General features: G+C 31.3%; 2 protein-coding genes across 3 annotated transcripts in view; both read left to right on the plus strand.

The window, feature by feature from the left end:
* The first annotated feature begins 32 nt into the window (after positions 1-32).
* LOC114328395 (zinc finger protein 271-like) lies at positions 33-11,507 on the plus strand. Its single transcript, XM_028277233.2, has 3 exons — positions 33-401; positions 7,176-7,301; positions 8,429-11,507. Exons 1-3 carry the CDS (start codon positions 287-289, stop codon positions 10,120-10,122), a joined length of 1,935 nt encoding a protein of 644 aa, XP_028133034.2. The 5' UTR covers positions 33-286; the 3' UTR covers positions 10,123-11,507.
* A 4,930-nt stretch (positions 11,508-16,437) lies between these two features.
* The window catches only part of LOC114328394 (protein vav), a 123,496-nt gene continuing 116,780 nt past the window's right edge, over positions 16,438-23,153 (plus strand). For both annotated transcript variants that reach the window (XM_028277230.1, XM_028277231.1), the window contains exon 1: positions 16,438-16,692. In XM_028277230.1, the coding sequence (XP_028133031.1) occupies positions 16,657-16,692 (36 nt within the window). In that variant the 5' untranslated portion in view covers positions 16,438-16,656. The remainder of the gene's footprint in view (positions 16,693-23,153) is intronic.

The raw sequence follows: 23,153 nt of genomic DNA on the forward strand, positions 1-23,153 counted from the left end.
CATACGACATGTGTCACTACTGTCACTTTACTGCCACGTGACTGCAGACTGCCGCTGCGCACTCACTGCAACTTGCAACTGCTGCTTTCTGTTTGTTTTTGTTTTGTTAGCTTTTAGTCATAGATGAGGGGGTATAATTTGATTTTGATTCCTTGCCCCTTGTTTGTCACCTTGCTGGACGACGAGCTTTTATCAAAGACAAAGGTGGTCATTTTTTGGGGGAATAGAGCAGTGAAAGCATTTTATATATTTTTAATATATAATTCATACAGTTTATATATTGGCCATGGAATTTAAAGTTGAAATTAAGGAACACTTCCTTGAATATAACCAAACAGATACAGAGAACCAACCATCCATAAATCAGGAAAACTTCAAAAATGAACTGGAAGATAATTCAGGTAAGACAAGTGGTAAAAATTGTAGTATGTATTAAGTAATGTCAATATCTTTTTCCTAAGGCGCCTTCCCAATTACTGAAGGTTGGCTATAACTACAGCAAATTGCTCTCTATCTTGAGCTGTTCTTAGTATGGAATGTGTGTCCATGCCTCTCCAGTCTCTTACATTCACTCAGGAGCATTTTCTTCCTGGATCTCTTTTTTCTTCCACTTTCCCTTCCATTGTGAGTCATAGATGGTTGTATTTTTCTTGTCTGTAAATATGTTTGATATCTCGTTTTTCTGTTTTTTACAAAATTTAGGAGTTCTCTCTTAGGCCCCATTCTTCTCAACACCTCTTTGTTGTCACATGCTCTGTCCAAGAGATCTTCAGCATCCATTGGAAAAATCCGCATCTCAAAAGCTTCTATACTCCTCATACTTGTAATTCCGAGAGTCCATGTTTCCGCTCTATATAGCAATATGGAATAATTGAATGTTTTTACAAATTGGTATCGACTATTCAATGATAAGGTACTTAGTGTGTTAGGAATTTTTTCATTCTTTGCAAAGGAGACTGTAATAAATAATAATAAAACATTCATACTCTGTACGAGCACATATTTTGACCTCGTGGTCAAGATCGTTTGTAAAGGTTGATTTGCATTTGACGGAACGTCAACATCCCTTCCCAGACCGGCAACGTCCTGTCAAAATATTCTGTAGTGTTGTTTAAGCCAGGATGTTCTTATATGTCAGCACTGTCACAGAACGGCCTGGTTTAAAATACACTACAGAATATTTTGAGAGGACATTGCCGGTCCATGATGTTCGGTAAAATGCGAATTAACTTTTATCCAGCAACCAACTTACAATCTTTGTATGGGTTCTGTTTGTGATAGATACGAATATTAATGTCGGCATTTGGTGCACATGTAACAGCCATTACTTTTGTTTTATTTGTGTTTATATTCAGCCCCAAGCTATCTTCCTCTCTGGTTATGACATTCAAAAGTTATTGCAATCCCTCAGCACTGTCCGCAATAATTTTTCCTTCAGTGTTTAAAACTGCGAAAGTCATACCTCTCTTTAAACGTAAAGGTTCGGCTGATGATCATAATAACTTTCGTCCAATTTCTCTTTTGCCAATTTTTTCCAAAGTGTTTGAGAGAATCCTAAAGAAGCAGATCAATGACTATTTTGAATCTAATCGGCTTTTTGCAGTGCAGCAATTTGGATTTAGAAAAAACAAAACAACAACACTTGCTATCGATCATTTTACAGGCAGTATTTTGGAAGGATTTGAAAACTTTCTTGATACCCTTGCCTCGTTCCTTGATCTTACTAAAGCTTTTGATTGTGTCACTCATAGTATTCTTCTTAAAAAATTACATGCCTATAATTTTCATCCTATGTCTATTCAATTGATTGAGTCTTATCTATCAGATAGATTTCAATATGTGTTTTTTAACCAGCTTAAATCTGATAAAAAACCTTTGATGTATGGAGTGCCTCAAGGGTCAGTTCTAGGTCCAATATTATTTCTCATTTATATAAATGACTTGGGATTTTCACAAGAGGGCCCGGTAAGCACAGTCCTATTTGCTGATGATACTACATGCTATCAAAGTTACCACCCTTCCCAAATCAGTGATATTGATCTTGAGACCACAGAGAGCAATTTGTTCCAATGGTTTTTGGCAAATCGTCTCTCTCTCTCAATAACTCAAAATCACAAACAGTGAACTTTACCCTAAGACATAACACCATTACACATCCCATTTTAACAGATTGTTCACAGGAAGCTAAATTTCTTGGTGTTTATCTTGATCAGGGACTCACTTGGGAACGGCACATACTGAAACTTTCCCAAAAGCTCTCAAGCCAACTCTTTTTATTTAGAAACCTATCTAAGGTTACCTCCCTTCAAACCCTTCTTACATCATATCACAGCAACTTTCACTCACGACTAACTTACGCAATCCTTTCCTGGGGACACTCTTGCCATATAGATAAGGTGTTTGGTCAGCAGAGAAAGTGTATTCGCATAATCACAGGTCAGGGTTATCGGGACGATTGTAGGCAGTCTTTCAGAAACCTGAGGATTCTCACACTACCTTCTGTGTACATTATGCAGTGCCTGTTGTATGTTCATCAAAATGTAGATCTGTATAAAACACAACAGCATACTTATCAGACTAGAAATCATGATGCCCTTGTACCAGACTTCAGTCGACTTGAGAGGACCAGAAATGGAACCAGATACCTAGCATTGAAATTTTATAACTGTATACCAATATCTATTAAAAGTCTTGATTTTAACCAATTTAAGAGACAAATTAAAAATTATCTTCTGATGGGTGCTTTCTACTCATTTGAGGAGTACTTCAGATCTAAATTTTGTTTTGTCCTGTAATTTAATTAGTGTTTAGTTTTTAAATTTTAGTAATAGGTTTTTTTTACTGAAGTACTGTCAACTTTTAATGTAATTTTAGACAATTTTAATTATTGCTGACCTGTAAAAGTACATTTGTACATTATTACCAATAAATACTCTACTCTACTCTAATAATGACGGTGTTGTCTGCATATCTTAAGTTGTTTACATATTCTCCATTGATTTTTATTCATTGTTTTTTTTATTTAGCTCCATTTAATTTATAATCTGTTATCACTCATAACGATAAGTAAATTTTTTTTTATTTTTATTCAACGGGCTGTTGCCCAATAGGATTACAAGTTTATATTTCAATATACTTATGTGTATCAATAATTAAAATACAATAAAATAGTTATAATAATACAATAAAATATAAATATCACAAATTTAAAACACTTAATTCATATTTACATATCACAACAATTACTATCAATTACACAACTACTCAAATAAACATATGCCTGAGGCCCGAAATGAATTCAGCTCTTGGTACAGAAAATCTAGATCAGGGTGAATATTTGCCCATCTTAGTGCTCGAGATAAAAAGTTGTTACAAGCATAGAATTGTGACTTCAGTTTTTATGGATTGAACTTGGAGGTCTTTTTCTATTATGTTGTTTGAAACATACCATGGAGCATTGGTTATAATTCACAGAACTTTGTTCTGCAATCTTTGTACAATTTCTAGGTTTGAATTGCTAGCAGAACCCTATAATTGAATGCCATACATCCATATTGGCTTCAGTATGGCTTTATATATTAAGATTTTATTTGTTATATTTAACTGTGATTTCCTGCCAAATAGCCAGTAAAGTTGTCTTAGTTTGAGTCCCAATTATTTTCATTTTGTAAATATATATTGCGTCCATAAAGTACCGCATAAATTCATTATTTCGAAAACAGGCGACTTTAAGGAAAATCCTGAAACAGGTCGATTTTTATTTTTAAATTACAATTTTTTGGCATATTTATCATACTAGTGACGTCATCCATCTGGGCTTAATGATGTAATGATTAATTATTTTTTTAAATGAGAATAAGGGTCATGTGATAGCTCATTTGAAAGGGTATTCAATTCTCTATTCACTGATATAAACATTAACATAATTATTTATACAGGATTTTCAAAAAAAAAATTATTAAATTAATTGAGTTAAAAAGAAGAATTTATGGTCATAATTTACTTAATTCAAAATACGTTTTACTGTTGTCAGAAAACAGGAAAAACATTTTTATTTGACAAATAAATATTGCTTTTTGCTTAAATTCAATGTTAAAGCTGCACCCACCTGCCTCTAGACAATTCGAACATTTCATTTAACCGAAAGTCAATGTTTATTTTTTAAATAAAACATTTTTATGTTTTCTGACAGCAGTAAAATGTATTTGGAATTAAACAATTACATACATTCATCTTTTTGTGTCAATTAATTAAATTTAAAAAAATCATTTTTTGGACACCTGTATAAATAATTTTATCAATTTTTATATAGTGAATAAAGAATTACATACCCTTTTAAATGAGCTATCACATGACCCCTATTCTCATTTAAAAAAATGATCGATTACTTCATCATGCCCAGATAGACGTCACGAGTATGATAAATATACCAAAAAAATGTAATTTAAAAATAAAAATCGACCTGTTTCGGGATTTTTCCTTAAAGTCGCTGGTTTACGAAATAATGAATTTATGCGTTACTTTGTGGACGCACTGTATATGAATTCTATGTTAACTTCTGTCAAGATGTAAACCTAAATATTTGACTTAATTTTTCTGAGTAATCATTCAATTATTTAATAACATGGGTGGACAGTGGACATATTCGAGGTGTGCAAGTACTTGGAAGGGGAAACGAGAAACGACCCTGCGCGAGTCGCGGAGAAATATTGCAACTATCTTAAATAATTCATATTGTCAATTGAAATTGTCAAATTGACGTATATTTCATACCTTCTGTCAATGAAGCAGAAAAATTATATATTGCTCCACAATATTGATATGATATGCAATTATTATATAAAGGTAAATTTAATTAATTTTATTTTGCTTGCAGTACTGCCTTTTTAATAACTAATTTTATTTACTACATACAATTGCTGACATTTTCATAACATAACCTGAATCTTATTTTTTCTTCTTATTATTTTTTTGGACTATGGCCTTGACAATTATCCAGTAACCAGGACTAATATAATTGGCCAACATAATTAAAAGTGCGAATTTTAGTATAGAGCGTAGAAATAGGGGTCGTTTTGCCGAACTTGCACGGTCCCAATACCTCTTCTTAGTGTAAAGGTAACATGGATTGATTTGGTCTCATTAACTCGAATTTTTCATTTTTTTAACCATGCTTGGATATTATTAAAGCTGGCTTGTAAGTTTCTTGAGGCAGTTACTGGATCATGATGTGAGGTGAGTATTGCAGTGTCATTTGCGAAGGTTCCTGTTATTGTAGTTCTTGAGGTTGGTAGATCTGCAGGTAAAATCTGGTACAGCATTGGGCCTAATACGGCATTTAATAGTAATGGTATTTAACTGAAAAAATCTGTCAGATAGCTAAGATTTTAGAAATTCATAATACGGATGAGGCAATAGGTTTTTTAGTTTATAGAGTAGACCTTTGTGCCAGACTTTATCGAACACTTAGCTTATATCAAGAATCGCTGCTGCACAATATCGCTTATTTTCAAAGTCGTTGCTGATATGTTTCCATGTTATTTCTTGCCTATTTGCCATTGTTTTTTCTTATTGGTGGTATTGGTGTCTGAGCACTTTTTAGTTTTCTTGTGAATTTCCATACTTAGTGAGTAGTCAGTGGCTTCTGTTGATGTAAGCTCTTCTAAGTATCTTTGTATAGAATCATTTTTTATTTCAAGTATTATTTTTTTAGTGCCCTTGCTGCTTTATTAAATTTATTTTTATTGCTCACTGTTCTCTTTTGTTGCCAGTTTCTTCTTAGCCTTCTTTTCTCTGAAATTTTTTCTTTTATAGTTGGAGGGCAATATTCTTTTGTTGTTGACTGTTTGTAGTTGCTGCTCAGGAAGCTTTCTGTATGTTATTTATGAGGTTAGTTATCGCCCATTCAACATTTTTTTTTGTGTGAATTTGATGGCCTTGGCCGAGCCAATTAGCCAGACATTTTGTTACTTTAAAAACAAACAATTTTTCTTTCATCAGAGGAATTTTTTTCTGTATTTCTAACTCTAAATACATAACAAACTAACATATTACACTTATTATCTAAATAATATAAAAATACACTGTTTTGGTTGTAAATATTTTTTTGTATTTTTTTTTATTATATTTTTAATTTGTTCTTTGATTATTTTTTTTTATTATTGTTTTTTATTATTTGTTTCTTTTTCTACGCTAAGACATAACCCCGATTCAACATCTCGGAGGTTTACATCTTTTTAGGTTTTTTTTCTCTTTTTTTTTGTTTTTTTTTTGTTTTTTTTTGTTTTTTTTTTGTTTTTTTTTGCTTTTTTCTCTTTTTGTTGCTTTTTTTCTCTTTTTTTTTTTCTTCTTTTCTTTTTTTTAATTATAATATACAGTAATTAGTTAAAGCTACAGAGTTTAAAAAATAAACAACAAAACAAACATGTTTGTTTTGTTTTAACAAACATGCCTGCTTTGATTTAACAAAATTATTTAAATACAGGGTAAATTTTATTGCTACAATTTATATTTACACTTTTTGATATGTTCGTAAATTGTTTTTATTGTATTAATATCTTCAGGAAAAATCAAATTGTTCAGGTAGACGGGAAGTGGAATTTTTAATATATTAAGATTTGTTTATATTTTGTGATTGATGTGAACATTCGAGGAGAATATGTAGTAGATCACCTTCTTTTCCACACTCACAGTTAGGTGACTCTGTGAGACCCAAACTGTACATATGAAGGGGGGTAAGAGCGTGATTACATCTCAATCTATTTACAACTCTTATGAAATGGCGATTTTTTAGCATTCAACATCTGTAGGTGTTTTTAATTGTATTTTTAAATCTATTGCTTCATCTAATACTTAGTGAAAAGTATCCCAATTGGTCTTTTTATTGCACAAAGCGGGTGGATTTGGATTCTGAGTTATATCAGAGTACATGTTCATAAGGACTGTATTGTGATCTGAAGACATGTCTAGGCTGTGATTAATTTGTTGTCAATTCCTTTTGTGATATAGAAGTCAAGGAGGTCTGGTATTTTATTAGGGTCTGAAGGCCAATATGTGAGTTCTCCTGTTGACAGGTAGTTTAGATTATTGCAATGCATGAATGCATTGTAGTTAGTAGCTATAGTTAAGTTAGGTGCAATAGTTATTCATTGTGTGATATACTTTATATTTATTAGAAATGGAACTAAAAGCGGAAATTAAGGAAGAGTTTCCAGAAGGTTGTCAAGAACATATAGAGACTCAGCTATTTACTTCCTCAGATTTTCAAGACGTGACAAATAAAGCAGATGAAGATAACTCAGGTAAGAGAAGTGATAAAAATATGTAGGGGGAACTTGAGAGAGAGAGAGAGAGAGAGAGAGAGAGAGAGAGAGAGAGAAATTTTTTGTTTCTAAAATAATTTACATTTATAAAACACAACACGGTACAGTACAAACAAAGTACAAGATACATTAAAATAAACTTGCGTGCATAGAAATCGGCCCATTTAAAAGTTTGGTCATTTTTGATGTCTCGAATTTCCTAAACCTGTTGTCCGATTTAAGTGATTTTTAAATGTTATAGCATTATTCTTTAACAATACCGCTGTAATAATATTGTTGCTAAACAGGTAAATTTTCATTGTATACCGGGTGTACCAAACTGTGTTTTTTTCTTAAAGTTCGCATCACCCTGTGGAATATTCTAGCGTTTATAAAATACTAAAATTAAAACTCGACTATAGCATCATGTTTTCTCAACATTTTGTTTTTTGATTCATTCGCTTTTGTTGGACCATAATAAACTTAGGTACTTTAACAACTAGCCATGTTCTTCATCAGTACAAGGTGTTTTTAAATAAGTATGGCAAACTTTAAGGAGTAATTCTGCATGAAAAAATAATGACAGTTTGCTTTATAATCGTATGTCTGCAAATGCTTCGTTTCTGAGATGGGGGTGTTGAATTTGTTCTTACAAACTGACGATTTATTTATTGCTTTAAAACCGGTTGAGATATGCAGATGAAAAGTGGGTTTTAAAACGTAATTGCACATTTTTTGACAAACAATTAAGAATTTAATATTTACCATTGGCGCACATGTATTACCCGTATGTCATAATATGACATCCATTAATAAATACAGTAGGAAAAATGAAAGAATGCCCATGAACGAACATATAAAACACGCTGTATTTTCCTGTCACCGCGTCACACAAAAAATTGGCTATCGCAAGTACATGTAATAATTATTGTTACATGTACTTGCGCTAGGCAATTTTCTTTGTGACACGGTGACAGGAAAATACAGCGTGTTTTATATGTTCGTTCATGGGTATTCTTTCATTTTTCCGACTGTAATTCTTATTTATTATCATATCAACTTCATTCTTATCAAATTTTATTACTCTTTGTGTTACTAAAAAGTTTTTATAGTTTTTATTTTTTTAGGGTTTTCTCAGAAAGGAATGGAAATCATTCAAAGTGAAGCTCCATGCATTACAGATCAACAAATAAGTGCAAACACTGAAGGAACAACGTTAAAAGAATCTATTTATAAGTGCGAAATTTGTTTTAAGCAGTTTAATCGAGCTGCTACTTTGAAACGTCATTTGCGAGTGCATACTGGAGAAAAATGTCACAAGTGTGAAATTTGTTTCAAAGAGTTTAGTAGAGCAGGGAATTTGAAAACACATTTGAGAACACATACTGGGAAAAAACCGTATAAATGTGAAATCTGTTTTAAGCAGTTCAGTCGAATGGATAATTTGAAAAATCATTTGAGACGGCATGCTGGAGAAACTCCTCACAAGTGTGAAATTTGTTTAAAGCAGTTTTCTCAGAAAGACCATTTGAAAACACATTTGATACTTCATACTGGGGAAAAACCTTATAAGTGTGAAATTTGTTTTAAACAGTTTTCTCAGAAAGTACATTTGAAAAATCATTTGAGACTGCACACTGGAGAAAAACCTTACAAGTGTGAAATTTGTTTAAACCTGTTTACTCAAAAAGGTAATTTGAAAAAACATTTGAGAGTGCATACTGGAGAAATGCCTTATAAGTGTGAAATTTGTTTCAAAGAGTTTAGTAGAGCAGGGGATTTGAAAACACATTTGAGAACACATACGGAGAAAAAATCGTATAAGTGTGAAATTTGTTTTAAGCAGTTAAGTCGAATAGACCATTTGCAAAATCATTTGAGACTGCACACTGGAGAAAAAACTTACAAGTGTGAAATTTGTTTAAAGCTGTTTACTCAAAAAAGTAATTTGAAAAGACATTTTAGAGTGCATACTGGGGGAAAACCTTATACGTGTGAATTTTGTTTCAAAGAGTTTAGTAGAGCAGGGGATTTGAAAACACATTTGAGAACACATACGGAGAAGAAATCGTATAAGTGTGAAATTTGTTTAAAGCAGTTAAGTCGAATAGATCATTTGAAAAATCATTTGAGACTGCACACTGGAGAAACACTTTACAAGTGTGAAATTTGTTTAAAGCCGTTTACTCAAAAAAGTAATTTGAAAAGACATTTTAGAGTGCACACTGGGGAAAAACCTTATACGTGTGAATTTTGTTTCAAACAGTTTAGACATGCACATTCTTTGGATAAACATGCTAAAGTTCACACTGCAGAAAAGGTTTACAAGTGTGAAATCTGTTTTAAACAGTTTTCTCAGAAAGAACATTTGAAAATACATTTGAGAGTGCACACTGGGGAAAAACCTTTTAAGTGTGAAATTTGCTTTAAACAGTTTTCTTACAAATGTAAGTTAAAACTACATTTGAGAGTGCACACTGGGGAAAAACCTTTTAAGTGTGAAATTTGTTTTAAACATTTTTCTTGCAAACCTCATTTGAAAATACATTTGAGAGTGCACACTGGTGAAACTCCTTACAAATGTGAAATTTGTTTGAGACGGTTTAGTCATAAAAATGCTTTGGATGAACATGCTAAAGTTCACACTGGAGAAAAGCCTCACCAGTGTGAAATCTGTTTGAAGCAATTTAGACGAAGAAATACTTTGAAAATGCATTTGATGTTTCACACTGGAGAAAAGCCTTACAAGTGTGAAATTTGTTTTAAACAGTTTACTCATAAAATTTCTTTGAATAGACATGCGAAAGTTCACACTGGGTAAAAGCCTTACAGGTGTGTAGTGATGTGGACTGGGAATATTCCCAGTGGGAAGGAATTTTAAAAATGGGAATATTCCCTCGGTCATTATATTTTCTAAAAAGTGGGAATTTATTAAAAAGCCTGCTTATTTTTATCATTTTAGCTGTTTTTTAGGATGTATGTGTCTCAGTGTGATCTGCTTCAACAAAATTTTACTTTTTATCTGAAAATACTGACATAGCGAGGTACTCTACACTCTACAGTATTTTCATCGCTTATTAGGCCTGTTTTAAAGCAAGTATCGAGTCTTTATTTGTCCCTAAATGTACATTATGTTTAAAGTGTTGGCATCTGGACAAATAGGGAATAAACTTACCAAAAAATAATATGTATATTTAATTTATACTAGTAAATTTACTAAATAATTTTATTAAATTAGGTCAATTCGATTTTGTTTTGTCAGAATAACATTACTTATTAATCAGGATTAAAAGAAGTTTAATTTATTGATAAAAAGACTATAATGAACAGCACTCCAAAGGAAGGTTCTTTAAGCCGAACGACGTCGACCGATGGTAGGCTTGATAAGAATGGACCTGACGAAGAGAAGGTCGATGACGAGGTTGTGCAAGATCAAAGCCGTGAGGATGATGATGACGATGATAAATTACAAATGAATGTAAATGACAGCAAGTTGGATGGAGTATTCTTTGATGACAGTGAGAGTGAATAGACTCATGATATTTTTTATGTTACTACTTATAGGCCTATTCGTTTTTTTTATATCAGTAATTGTTATGTCTGTATAAGTTTTTTTCACTAACTATATTTTTTGTATTTTTGAACTTGAGAAGTTGTTGAATTATTTTTTGCCTGATTTAATTAGAATATGAATCCAACAATAAGTTTCCATTTAATGTAATAAATAACTATTTTTTAAATCAGTTTCGGTGTAAATAATAAATTCCCGGGAAAATATGAATTTTGGGAATATTCCCTCGAGAATAAATTCCCGGGAATTTTACATCACAATAAGTGTGTAATAGTCCAATCAACAGCCATTTTCTCGTAGAATCTTGAGAACCAAGGTAGATTTCATTGAAAATTTGGATTTAGGTAGTAATTATAACCTTTGTCAAAATCTACCCTATGCCGAAGTGCGCTTTTGCCCTGGGAGTGAAAACAACCCCATCTAGGGAATGACAATTTTTTAATCAAAATAATTATGGAAATCGACAGAGTGACCAATTCTGAGTAAATTTTGTTCTAAAAAATTTTTTTGCAAAATTGACACTTTCCAAGTTGTTTGCGATTGACACTATGCATTTTTCATTGAAAAAACGCACGTTTTATAACCGTTTTTTATGAATAACTAAAAAAAAATTAATTTTATAGAAAAAATCATTAAGAACAAAATTGTAGCTAATAAAAAATCAAAAAGATTGACGTCTGAAAGACCTATGTAAACCCAACAACGACTGAGTTATTGCTCTTTAAGGGATGGTTATTTTCGAAGAATATAGAAATGGAGAACCTTTAATCTCAAATAACTCGAATGTGGTGCAATTTTTTGGGAAAACTTAAGAGACATCTTTCAAAGCTCATTAAAAACCTTTCAAATAAGCTCTGATAAAAAATTTTTGCATAAGAACTGACTGACTTATGACGAAAATAAAGTCGCTCTCTGCTTTTTTCTTTTTGAAATGTAAAAATTAAATCCCCGTCGTTACAATCCTAATATAAATGAATAGCTTCTCACTTGAAATTAACTTTATTTAGGTATAATTGACACCATGTAATTTAACCGGTCAAATGTTTAGTTTAGAAAAAATAGTTGATTAAATCGAAAATGACATTTTTAAAATAAAAAAAAGTGTATTTTCCTTAAATAAATCTAAAATTATTCATAATATGAAAAAAATGTTTCAAACATTAATTGTAGAATTTCTTTTACTGAAAATTTTGATTTTTTTTGTTTCTGTATCATGAATACTTTTAGGTTTATTTAAGGAAAATGCACCTTTTTTAAATTATAATAATGTCACTTTCGATTTAATCAACTATTTTTTCCTGGGAATTTAAAAAATGGGAATATTTCCTCGGTCATAATATTTTTCCAAAAAGTGGGAATTTATTAAAAATCCTGCTTATTTTTAACATTTTAGCTGTTTTTTTTTTAGGATTTATGAGTAGTTTGAAAAAACTACTTCTACTAACTAATTACAAATTACAATACTATTTTAATATCCGACAAAAAAGATACCAAACAGTCAAACATTGTCTTTTCGGGTAGCAAATTTAGTCGAAGTCAGGATAAGTCAGTCAGTCTTTAAGATATTTATTTTAAAACCAAACTAAAGATAAGATAATTAGCTTTAATTACTTGTTAATTACAATCTACATATCGGACTTTCGTAAACTCCGGGCCGATGTGACGATATTTGATACATGAATGAATGATACTAAAACGACGCATGATAGGAATTGCATTTATTCATTAATTTTAAATGGACGTATATAAGGAGAGGACATCTCGCTCAACTCCTCAGGCGGAAAGACATGTAAGGAATTACGATCACCTCTCGTATCGGATGGGTAAATGAAACGTCGAAATCGCTCATCACGCCAAGCCGACGGGGTTCGGAATGTGGTCGGGTCTCATCTATTATACCTTCTTGATTATTATCCGTTTAACTCACCGACAATGATCAAATGGCTTTCCGTTTCGTCTTTTATACTGTGAAAGATGGTATAAAAACACGTTTTGCTTAATACATTGACGTATTCTAGACGATAAAATTATATTATCGTCACAAGTATGTACGTATAAAGAGAATATTAAGAGGGAGTGGGATGTTCTGGTTTATAATTCTTTTAATTAGGTTGTTGATTAGGTGTTTATGCCTCTTGCATTCAAAAAATATGTGGTTAAAGTTACTTTTATGCTCACATTCTTGACTAATACTGTATTTTAAATTGTACTAACTTTATATTACTAAAAAGGAATATTCACTGTAATTCTTAAACTTGAAATTGTTTTAAATATACATTTTAATTTTTAAGATCTGAATACATAAATACTAATTGTTATTTTCTCACTTCTCTGGATCCTTCGGAAAAGTAAAATACTTTAATTTCGTTTCGAAGGTGTGTTTTTACAATTTTTAAAGGCACCTATGTATCCACCACTTCTTTTTTCAAAAGTACATATGTATTCATTTTACTTTTACAATAGTAAAAAAAACCGTAATGCATAAAATACTCACGAGTATCTTAAATTTTTGTATGTGTTTATTAGTGATGTGAAGATTAAAAATAAACCATTTATGAATGACATTTGTTTTTTATTTCTATGTATGTTATTAGTAATTTTCCACTCAATTAATAAATTCCATATCCAGTTGTTTATTGATTTTACAGCAAAGAATTACTTACATTTGTATGTCAAATTTATGGTAGGGGAGCCCAAGCGGGGATTTTTGCAGTTACCCAAGCGCGTCAGAAAATCACATGGGAAGAAACCTTGTACCCTGTAAATGTACTCCAACCATATATAGACTTTTAATACAGGGGGCCCGAAAAAAAATCTGTTCTTAGAAAAACTCAAAATTGTCAGATTAAGATAAGGTAAGTACATATAGAACAGTGCATATATAAAAATCTAACTATTTGAGCGGCGTGGGGCCTAAGGAAATGGGTGGGTTACAAATTTTCACAAAAAGAGAATATTTCGCGAAATGAACGTCAGATCGTAAAACTGAAAAATACGTGTTCAATATCTTTCAAAAATCTATCGAATGATACCAAACACCAGTAACTGAGAATGATACCAAACAAGTACATAACTTTAAAATTTATTGGAACCACGCGATATTTCGCGAAATGAACATCAGATCAAAAAACTGAAAAATATGTGTTCAATATTTTTTAGAAATATATCAAACACGACCACCCACGGAGGTGGGGTGGAGAGTTACTTTAAAATCTTAAGTAGGAGCTCCCATTTTTTATTTCAGATTTGGATTCCTTACGTACAAATATACTCCGTCTTACATAACTTACCGTTGCACGTCATCCGCGTCATAGCCCGTGACGTCACATGATACCAACACGAAATATTTAAGAATATTTAGTTAACTTAAAGAAATACACAATAATATGTTTCATTTAATTTGTATAAATGGATTATAAAGTGTTTTTATAAAGCACATGTGTCCGGAATACACTGTAACTATAATCGAACGAAGGTGATATTTTGGCATAAATTGGTAACATTTATTTGACAGTTGCGGTGATGTCACTTCATATTTGTTTATATTCGTAACTATAAGTATTTATTTCATTATATTTACTGTTTTTATTATGTACTTTAACGTAAGATTATAACTTAATTGTTGTTTTCTATTTCTAAAGTTTTTATTTATTTACCTTGAGTATTAATTTGTTTTGCTGTATAATCCACTTCCGCAAAAATTGTGTGATGTATTTGATTTAAAATGACTTCAAGAATTTTTTGTAATTGGGCAACAATGTCAACTTAGATCTCTAACGTAAATAATGACGTGTAAATAACTTTTATTTGAGACATTTTTTTCGAATTATGGATAGATGGCGCTATAATCGGAAAAAATATTGTTGGCAATGGAAAATTAAATTAAAAAATGGAAAGTCCCACTGAAATGGAAAACTTGATTTAACTTTTTTTGGTTTTACCTAATCTTCACAACCCAATAGGTCTCTGGGTAATACAATAAATAAGAACACAATAAATTATGTCAAATTTACTAAATTAACGTCTTAAAATTTAAATTACGGTTCCCTCGTAGATTGCCAAAAATTTCTCAAACCGAGCCTGTGTTTTTCCTATTATACAGGGTGTAACAAAAATACAGATCAAAAATTAAATCACATATTCTGGGACCAAAAATAGTTCGAATGCACCTAACTTACCTTAGTACAAATATGCATTTAAAAAAAGTTATAGCCCTTTGAAGTTATAAAATGAAAATCGATTTTTCCGAATATATCGAAAACCATTAGAGATTTTTTATTGAAAATAGATATGTGGCATTCTTATGACAGGAGCATCTTAAAGAAAAATTATAGTGAAATTTTTGCTCCCCATAAAAATTTTATGGGGGTTTTGTTCCCTTAAATCCCCCCAAAGTTTTCTGTACGTTCCAATTAAATTATTATTGTGATACCATTAGTTAAACTAAATATTTTTAAAACTTTTTTTGCTCTTAGTATTTTTTCGATAAGGCAGTTTTTATCGAGTTGCGGCTTCTTTTTAATATGTTTACATAAAAATTTTATGGGGGTTTTGTTCCTTTAAACCCCCCAAATGATTGTGTACGCTCCAATTAAACTATTACTGCGATACCATTAGTTAAACACAATGTTTTTAAAACTTTTTTGCCTCTTTGTATTTTTTCGAGAAGGCACCTTTTATCGAGATATGGCTTCTTTTTTAATACGGTTCAAATTATACCTAAAAATGTAAATCACACATAAATTTTCATATTATTACCAAGTCTCCATAATCGTACTTAACCATATACAAATATGTGGTGGATTTGACAAATATTCAAAATATCGATAAAAACTGACTTTTCGAAAAAGTACTAAGAGCCAAAAAAGTTTGAAAAATATTGTGTTTAAGTAATGGTATTACAATAATAATTTAATTAGAACGTACACAAACGTTTGGGGGGTTTAAAGGAACTAAACCCCCATAAAATTTTTATAGGGTGTCTAAATTTCACTATAATTTTTTCTTAAGATGCTACTGTCATAAGAATGCCATATGTCCATTTTTAATAAAAAATCTTTAATAGTTTTCGATATATTGGAAAAAATCGATATTCATTATGTAACTTCAAAGGGTTGTAACTTTTTTTATACGCACATTTGTACCAAGGTAAGTTAGGTTCAATCAAACTATTTTTGGTCTCAGAATATGTGAATAAATTTATGACCTGTATTTTCGTTACACCCTGTATATGGCGATCGCGTGCTGACAGGCGACAGTGACAGCTGACACCTGACAGTTTCAATGGGTGCATCTGAGCAATAAGGAATAATGTCCTTATTATTTAAAATAAATTAATGATTACCTCATATTAATAAATAAATGAAAAATGTTTCTATATTAATTTACAATATTATGAGTATCCCTGGAAAAAATGTTCTAGTTGGAGCAAGCAATACACATAACTGACATGACACATGCCTTCATTTTGACAGTGAAAGGTTTATGTCATTCTAACTCCCCACCTTAAAATGAGATAGACATATAATTCTTCACATAACAGAAAGAGCAAGATTCCTTGATAAATAAAAAATCTTTTTGTTTCCTTTGATAAATGTTTTCATTGCTTGCACCCATGTATTCCTATTCCACAACGGTACAGTAATAATGAAGTTTTGTAAATAAAAAAAAAACAATAAGAAAGTGCAAGTTACATAGCCCGATATATTAGTGCTTCAAGATAGCTCAACAAATTAATGCTTCAACATATTTCACACAGATCTTGCTCAGATTAATTAAGCAATAATGGCTACAGCTTCATTTGCAGAAAATGATACACTGGTAAGCTAGTTTCTTCTTATGTCTAAGATTTGAATCTTAAGTTGAAAATGCAATTGAAATGGGCCGAAAATTGTTGTCATACTAACGTGGAGAGTTACATAAGGAGTAAAATATTGTTTATTTGTGGGTAACATGCTGGAGCTGTGGATATCTTCACACACCCTATCTTTTTGATCAGACTAACCACATTTGTCGCAAATAATGCATAATGTTAAAAATAAATAAGCTTAGTATTATATTGATCTTGTATGTTGGCCTTGCAGAATCTCCAGCTTTTTGTCTTGATAAATTGTTGACAATAATCTGATATACTACAAAAGATCTTATTCTTTCACAAAATGTTTGTTTCTTTATTATTGGTTTATGTTTTATCAGGATAACCATAATGAAAGACATTAATTTGATTCAACTTTTTTATTTTGAATTATATCATTTTTTCATTATATTTATTTATTTCTTCATATTATTTGCTTATCAGCTGTATGTCAAATCAAATTCTGGGTAAATTGTTATCATGTATTGAGTTCAATAACCAGCCAATTAACAAGCCAATTTGGTTCTTGGACTAGCAGGATAAGTGGTTTAACTAGAAGTTTATTTATTAAAAAACAGGGAAAGCCCCAATCAATGAACTGTCAACACGGATGGAATGGGCATGAAGGGAACTTTTTTTTTTTTTTTATTTTGGCTTAGACTTACCGTCATACTGCCAGACACATAAGGAATACAAGTTATCAAGTTATACAAAACAGGTTTAAAACAAAGATAACAACTAAAAGGTATTAAGTAACACTAAGCTTAACAGCTAAAACTACTAACTACCAAAGGTATTAATTAAAAATGTTTAAGGGAATTATAATGATAATTTGCTGTCTTTTAAAAAGTTAATTAAAGAGTTGTATACATCTACAGAACCAAGTGATAATAAATATAGTATATTCCAAGGAGTTGCTACTTTACATTTTAATAAATCATTTATTAATTTAGATGAGTAAATTGTATTTTTAGAACAACCAAAAAATATATGATCTAAATCACTTTCCTCTTCACAATGCTCACATTTATCATTATCCAAAACCTGTATTTTAAATAAATGTTTTGGATAACATGCGTGCCCGAATCGTACTCTAATAATAGAAGTTATGTACTTTCTAGAAGCTCTACAAGACTTGTACCAAGGAAATTTGGGAATATCGGGCTGAATTAACGAGTATCTATTTTGATTCACAAAAGAGTATTCCTTCCACTGGTAGCTCCACTCCCGATGCAGTGTTGACTTGAAAGAGATTATACTATCAGTCAGTGTTATTTTATGTAGAATACTGGTATCGGATGAAACGCTTTCTTTGGCTAATAAGTCGACATACTCATTATGTTCAAAACCTGCGTGTGCTTTAATCCAGATAAAATGTACATTGATTCCTTTGGTTAAAAGATTTTGTTTAATATGTTTAATTTTATAAATGTATGGGCAGTCTTGGATGTTTGGGGGTCCATATTTACCAAGAGATTTCAATACTGCTAAGGAGTCAGACAAAATTATAATATGGGCGAAATCAAATTCAGCTACATATAGTAAAGCTTCATATATTGCAATAGCCTCTGCTGTATAAATCGAAGTCTCCGGTTTCAGTTTGAATTTCTTTTCTATATGTCCCGATGGTATAAAAAAGGCGCATCCAGTTCCATCTGCAGATTTAGACGCATCTGTATATAGAGCTATTGACTCATTGTAACTATTCGTTATGGATAAAAGAATATTTTTATTTAAATATATGTTTTCACTATAATTTGGTACAATAATATCTGTAGGAGAAAAGAAAGAAGAGTACGCGTAGTTTTTGAATAAGTCGTTCGTTTTATCTATATTTTTTAAGAGTACTATATTTTGATTATAAGCTTCACACAGTAAGGGAGATTTCTTTTTTTGCCAATATTTATTGGTTAGATCATGGCAACTTAAAGTCACTATTTTTTGGTATAGAAGAGGGTTAATTAAGTATACTTTCATTAAATATTTTTTGGACAAAAAACTTCGTCTTAGATTTAAAGGAGGTTCCAAGGCTTCCAAATATAAAGCTTGTACTGGAGTGGATCTCATAGCTCCTAGACATATTCGTAAGGCTGAATTCTGTAAAACGTTGATTTTGTTTAGTAGTGCATTACTTGCTGATCCATACAAAACACTGCCGTAATCGAAAATAGATCGTATGTAAGCTTTATAAAATAATAAACTTACTTCAACATCCGATCCCCACCAAGTTCTATTAATTGATTTAAGAAAGTTTATTCCCTTATTACACCTGTTCAACATGTCGTCAATATGTAACTTCCAGGTCAATTTTTGGTCGAGTATCATTCCAAGATATTTAATTTTATTTTTAAAAGAAAATTTATGCCCACCTAAGGTGATTGTGCTAATATTAGGAAAGTTATGTCTGGTAAATAAACAAACTTGTGATTTACTGCATGATAATTCAAAGCCATTTTCAATAAACCATTTTTTATGGAGACCATAGACACTATTCAAGTTTTCAATGGATTGCTGATATTTCTTGTGTTCTGTGTACAAACAGAAATCGTCAGCATATTGTACAACATTAAATGCAATATTGTTAATAGTGATGTTGTGTAGATCTGCTGTGTAAATGTTAAATAAAATAGGGCTCAAAACGGAGCCCTGAGGTAATCCTTTATTATTAAGTCTAGGGCCTATAAGAGTATGATTATTTTTTAAATAAATTATTCTATTTTTATACAGGTTTACAATGTTAGAAGCAAACTGTGATGGAATATTAAAAAATGTAATCATCTTTTCTTGGAGAATTGAAAGAGAGACAGAGTCATAAGCACCTTCGATGTCTAAAAATAAAGCGGGCACATAACTGTTCCTGGAAAAACTGTTCTGAATGTCTACCACAAGAGTTGTTAAGGAATCTAAAGTTCCATAACCTTTTTTAAAACCATGTTGGTTAGCGGGTAAAGGATTTTGATCCCTTAGCCACCAATCCAACCTAATCTTAACCATCCGTTCGAGAGTCTTCAATATACATGATAATAATGATATCGGTCGGTAAGCTTCAGCTAATTTAGGGTCTTTCCCCGGTTTGGGAATAGGAACGACTATAATACGCTTAAAATCTATTATGCTGTTGCCTTCAATAATTATCTGGTCAAATATATTTAAAAGTAATTGTTTTGCGTTATCTGGTAAATGTTGTATCATAGGATATTTGATTGCATCGTATCCTGGTGAGGTACTAACGCGATTATCAAGGGCAAATTCTAATTCAGTTCTCGAAAAAGGTGTAAGGAGAAAATGATTCTGATCAGATGGAAGCGTTTTAGAATTAATAACATCTAACTGGTTATTTACGTAAGGTGGAGCTATTTTATCGAAAAAATCGTCTACCCATGAATTACTTAGAGGTAATGAAAAATTAACTTTTTTCCTATTCATTTTTCTTGCTTGATTCCAAATAAGACTAGATGGAGTTTGTTTATTTAATTTTGAACACCATGCAACCCAACTTTGTTTGGCCTTTAATTTCAGGAATTTTTTGACACGAGCATTTACTTCTTTGCATTTACAAAAATTTTCAGGAGAAGAATTGTTTTTATAGTTTATTAATGCCTTCTTTCTTTCTGCAACGGATTGATCACATTCCGAATCCCACCACGGAGGGGGAGTTCGTTTGCATTTAAATGGTTTATATTCAGAAATAGATTGTTTAGAAGCTTCATTAATACAGTCAATAAGGAAATTATATTTTTCTTGGGTATTTAAGGATGTGTGAGGTTTTTCGTTTAATAAGGTATCAACAAGCTGAGAGTATAATGACCAATTTGCTTTTTTAATGTTCCACTTAGTACTGGGATAAATGGTATTAGCATTACTTCCCAAGACATCGATCACAACCTTTATAACGAAATGATTTGATCCCAAGGTATCAAGATCTACAGACCACGAAGTTTTATCAAAAAGGGATGGTGAGCAAAACGTGACATCAATCATGGAATCTGAGTTTCCTGGACTCGTTTGGCAAGTTGGTTGTCCATTATTCATTACTACATAATCTAAATTCTGAATTGTCTCCACAATTTGATGGCCTATATTATCATTTTTATATGAGCCCCACAAAGAATTATGTGCATTCATATCTCCTCCAATGATACAAGGGTGTTTTAGTTGAGAAAATAACTTATCCCAATCTTCGGTTTTGGTTTTAGTTTTTGGGCACCTATATACAGAGAGTAAACTTAAATAACTTTGTTTATAGTTGATTTTAATACCACAAGCAAGCAAGTCTTGAATATAATTTTTTTTAATTGTTATGCGCTCAAAAGGAATACCAGTTTTAATTAAAATAGCAACTCCAGAATAGCCGTCATCGCGATCTTCGCGTATCACATTATAACCTCTATAAATATATACAACATCCCGTTTAAACCAAGTTTCACTTATTAAAGCTATGTCAATATCTTCGGTTATTAAAAAGTTAATAAGGCTGTTTTTGTTAGCAACAGCTGATCGAGCATTCCATTGTATTATTTTGAGTTTAGATTTGTTCGTCATTAGATGAGTTATTTTTTAAAATATTATCTAGAACATTATTAATACCTTTGGCTAACAAATTCATGTCAAGTGATTTTGCCTCTTCTAAACAATTAATATTTTGAATAAAACTTGAGAAAAGAAGTACTAAGGAATCTACTAACTTATTTTTATCATTGTCTGTATTAGGAAAACTTTCCTTATTTAAGGGAGGTAAAGGTTGAGACGGTCCAAATCTGAAAGGGATGAGATATGGTGTAGGATCTTCGGAAGTTGGAGATGATACTTTTCTTTTTTTATTTGCACTATACTCAGTGCTTGATGTACTACAGCTTGGTTGGCTAAAACTTTTGGGTTTCTGTAGGTGAGGCCTCAATGGCTTGAAATAAGGAGATGTACTAACTTCAGAGGAGTTAGTTAATTTTGGAAATTCTTTGTCTGAATTTGACAATATTTCAAATCTGTTATTAGAAATAAGACCAGAAAATGATGAGTCACTCAAATTTTTTGCCTCCAAATATGAGATTTTATGTTCAATCATGATATTTTTTATTTTTTTTTGATGTTCGAAAAAAGGACAGTTTTTAGAGATCGATATATGCTTATCAGTTTTACAGTGTATGCAATACTTTTTTGTTTCATCACATGTATGTATGTCATTTTTAATTTGTCCACATTGTATACAGTATTCCTGTGTACCTTTACACTGTCTAGAAATATGTCCATATTTGAGGCATTTATAACATTGCGTCACTTTACCCAACAATTTTTCCACTTGGAAAAATACATAATTTATCACAACATAGTTTGGCAAACAATTGCCTTCAAAAGTAATTATAACATTACGTCTATTTACGTATTCTGTATTTCCATCCTTTTCTACTTTCCTGTGCATTCTTTTAATATCAATAATTGGTGAACTAGAGCTCATATATTTTTTCAAATAGTCAATATTATATTTGGTATCAACATCGCGTATCAGTCCTTTGATTTCCAAGAGGTGATTTGGAATGTACGCTTTTAAATTATCGTCCTTTAAGTGACTATTATTGACTAAATTGTTTGCATCCAAAATAGATTTGAGGATTACTTTAACACGGTTTCTTCCTATACTTTTAATTTGCTTAATATTATTAATCTTTAATTTTTGATGTAAAATATCTGCAACAACCATTGGATGCAAACGGGAAATATTCTGATCATTGGTCTTCTCAACATAAACACAACAATTTTGAAAGTCGTAACTATTACAATTAATATTAAAAAGTTTTACCTCCCTTGTAGCAGAAGAATTTGTGGTGATAGTTCCTGTATCCATGTCTTGATTACTATCACTAATAACTTCAGCAGTATTTAGTTCGCACACTGGCGTCTTTTTTATATTCTCCCCCATCTGGGGAGAATATTTTCACTTTTGTATCACTATTCTACAATATGTAAATGTTTTTACCCACGATGAAATTTAAATGTTTTAATTGTCACAAAAACTGCGAGCTGAATGTCAATATTTAGGTACGTTTAACCATGGCCAAATTTTAAACTGTTCACACAAAAGTTAAACACCGTGAAAAGAAGCCTAGGCTGTTTAACCCATAGGACTGAAACTTCTTATCAATGATAATTAAAACCACTATAAAATTAATTTAAGTTAAACTACTAAAAAATTAATTTTTTCTGGAGCTATTTTAGATGCAACCGTATTTGACGTTTATTAATGTCAAAGTGATGAAGGGAACTTAATACCGCCAGGATGAGAGAGTCTATTTAGGGAAGGATAGAAGATAATCGCCATCTTTCGTAAACAAACAAATTGATAGTGGTAATCAGGGTTGCCAGCTTGGGGTATTTTCCTACAATTTTGAAGTAATTTAAAAGCGTCTATGGGATGTTTTCTAAGCAGAAATGG

The sequence above is a fragment of the Diabrotica virgifera genome, chromosome 5 (assembly GCF_917563875.1).
Source record: "Diabrotica virgifera virgifera chromosome 5, PGI_DIABVI_V3a".
NCBI lineage: Eukaryota > Metazoa > Arthropoda > Insecta > Coleoptera > Chrysomelidae > Diabrotica > Diabrotica virgifera.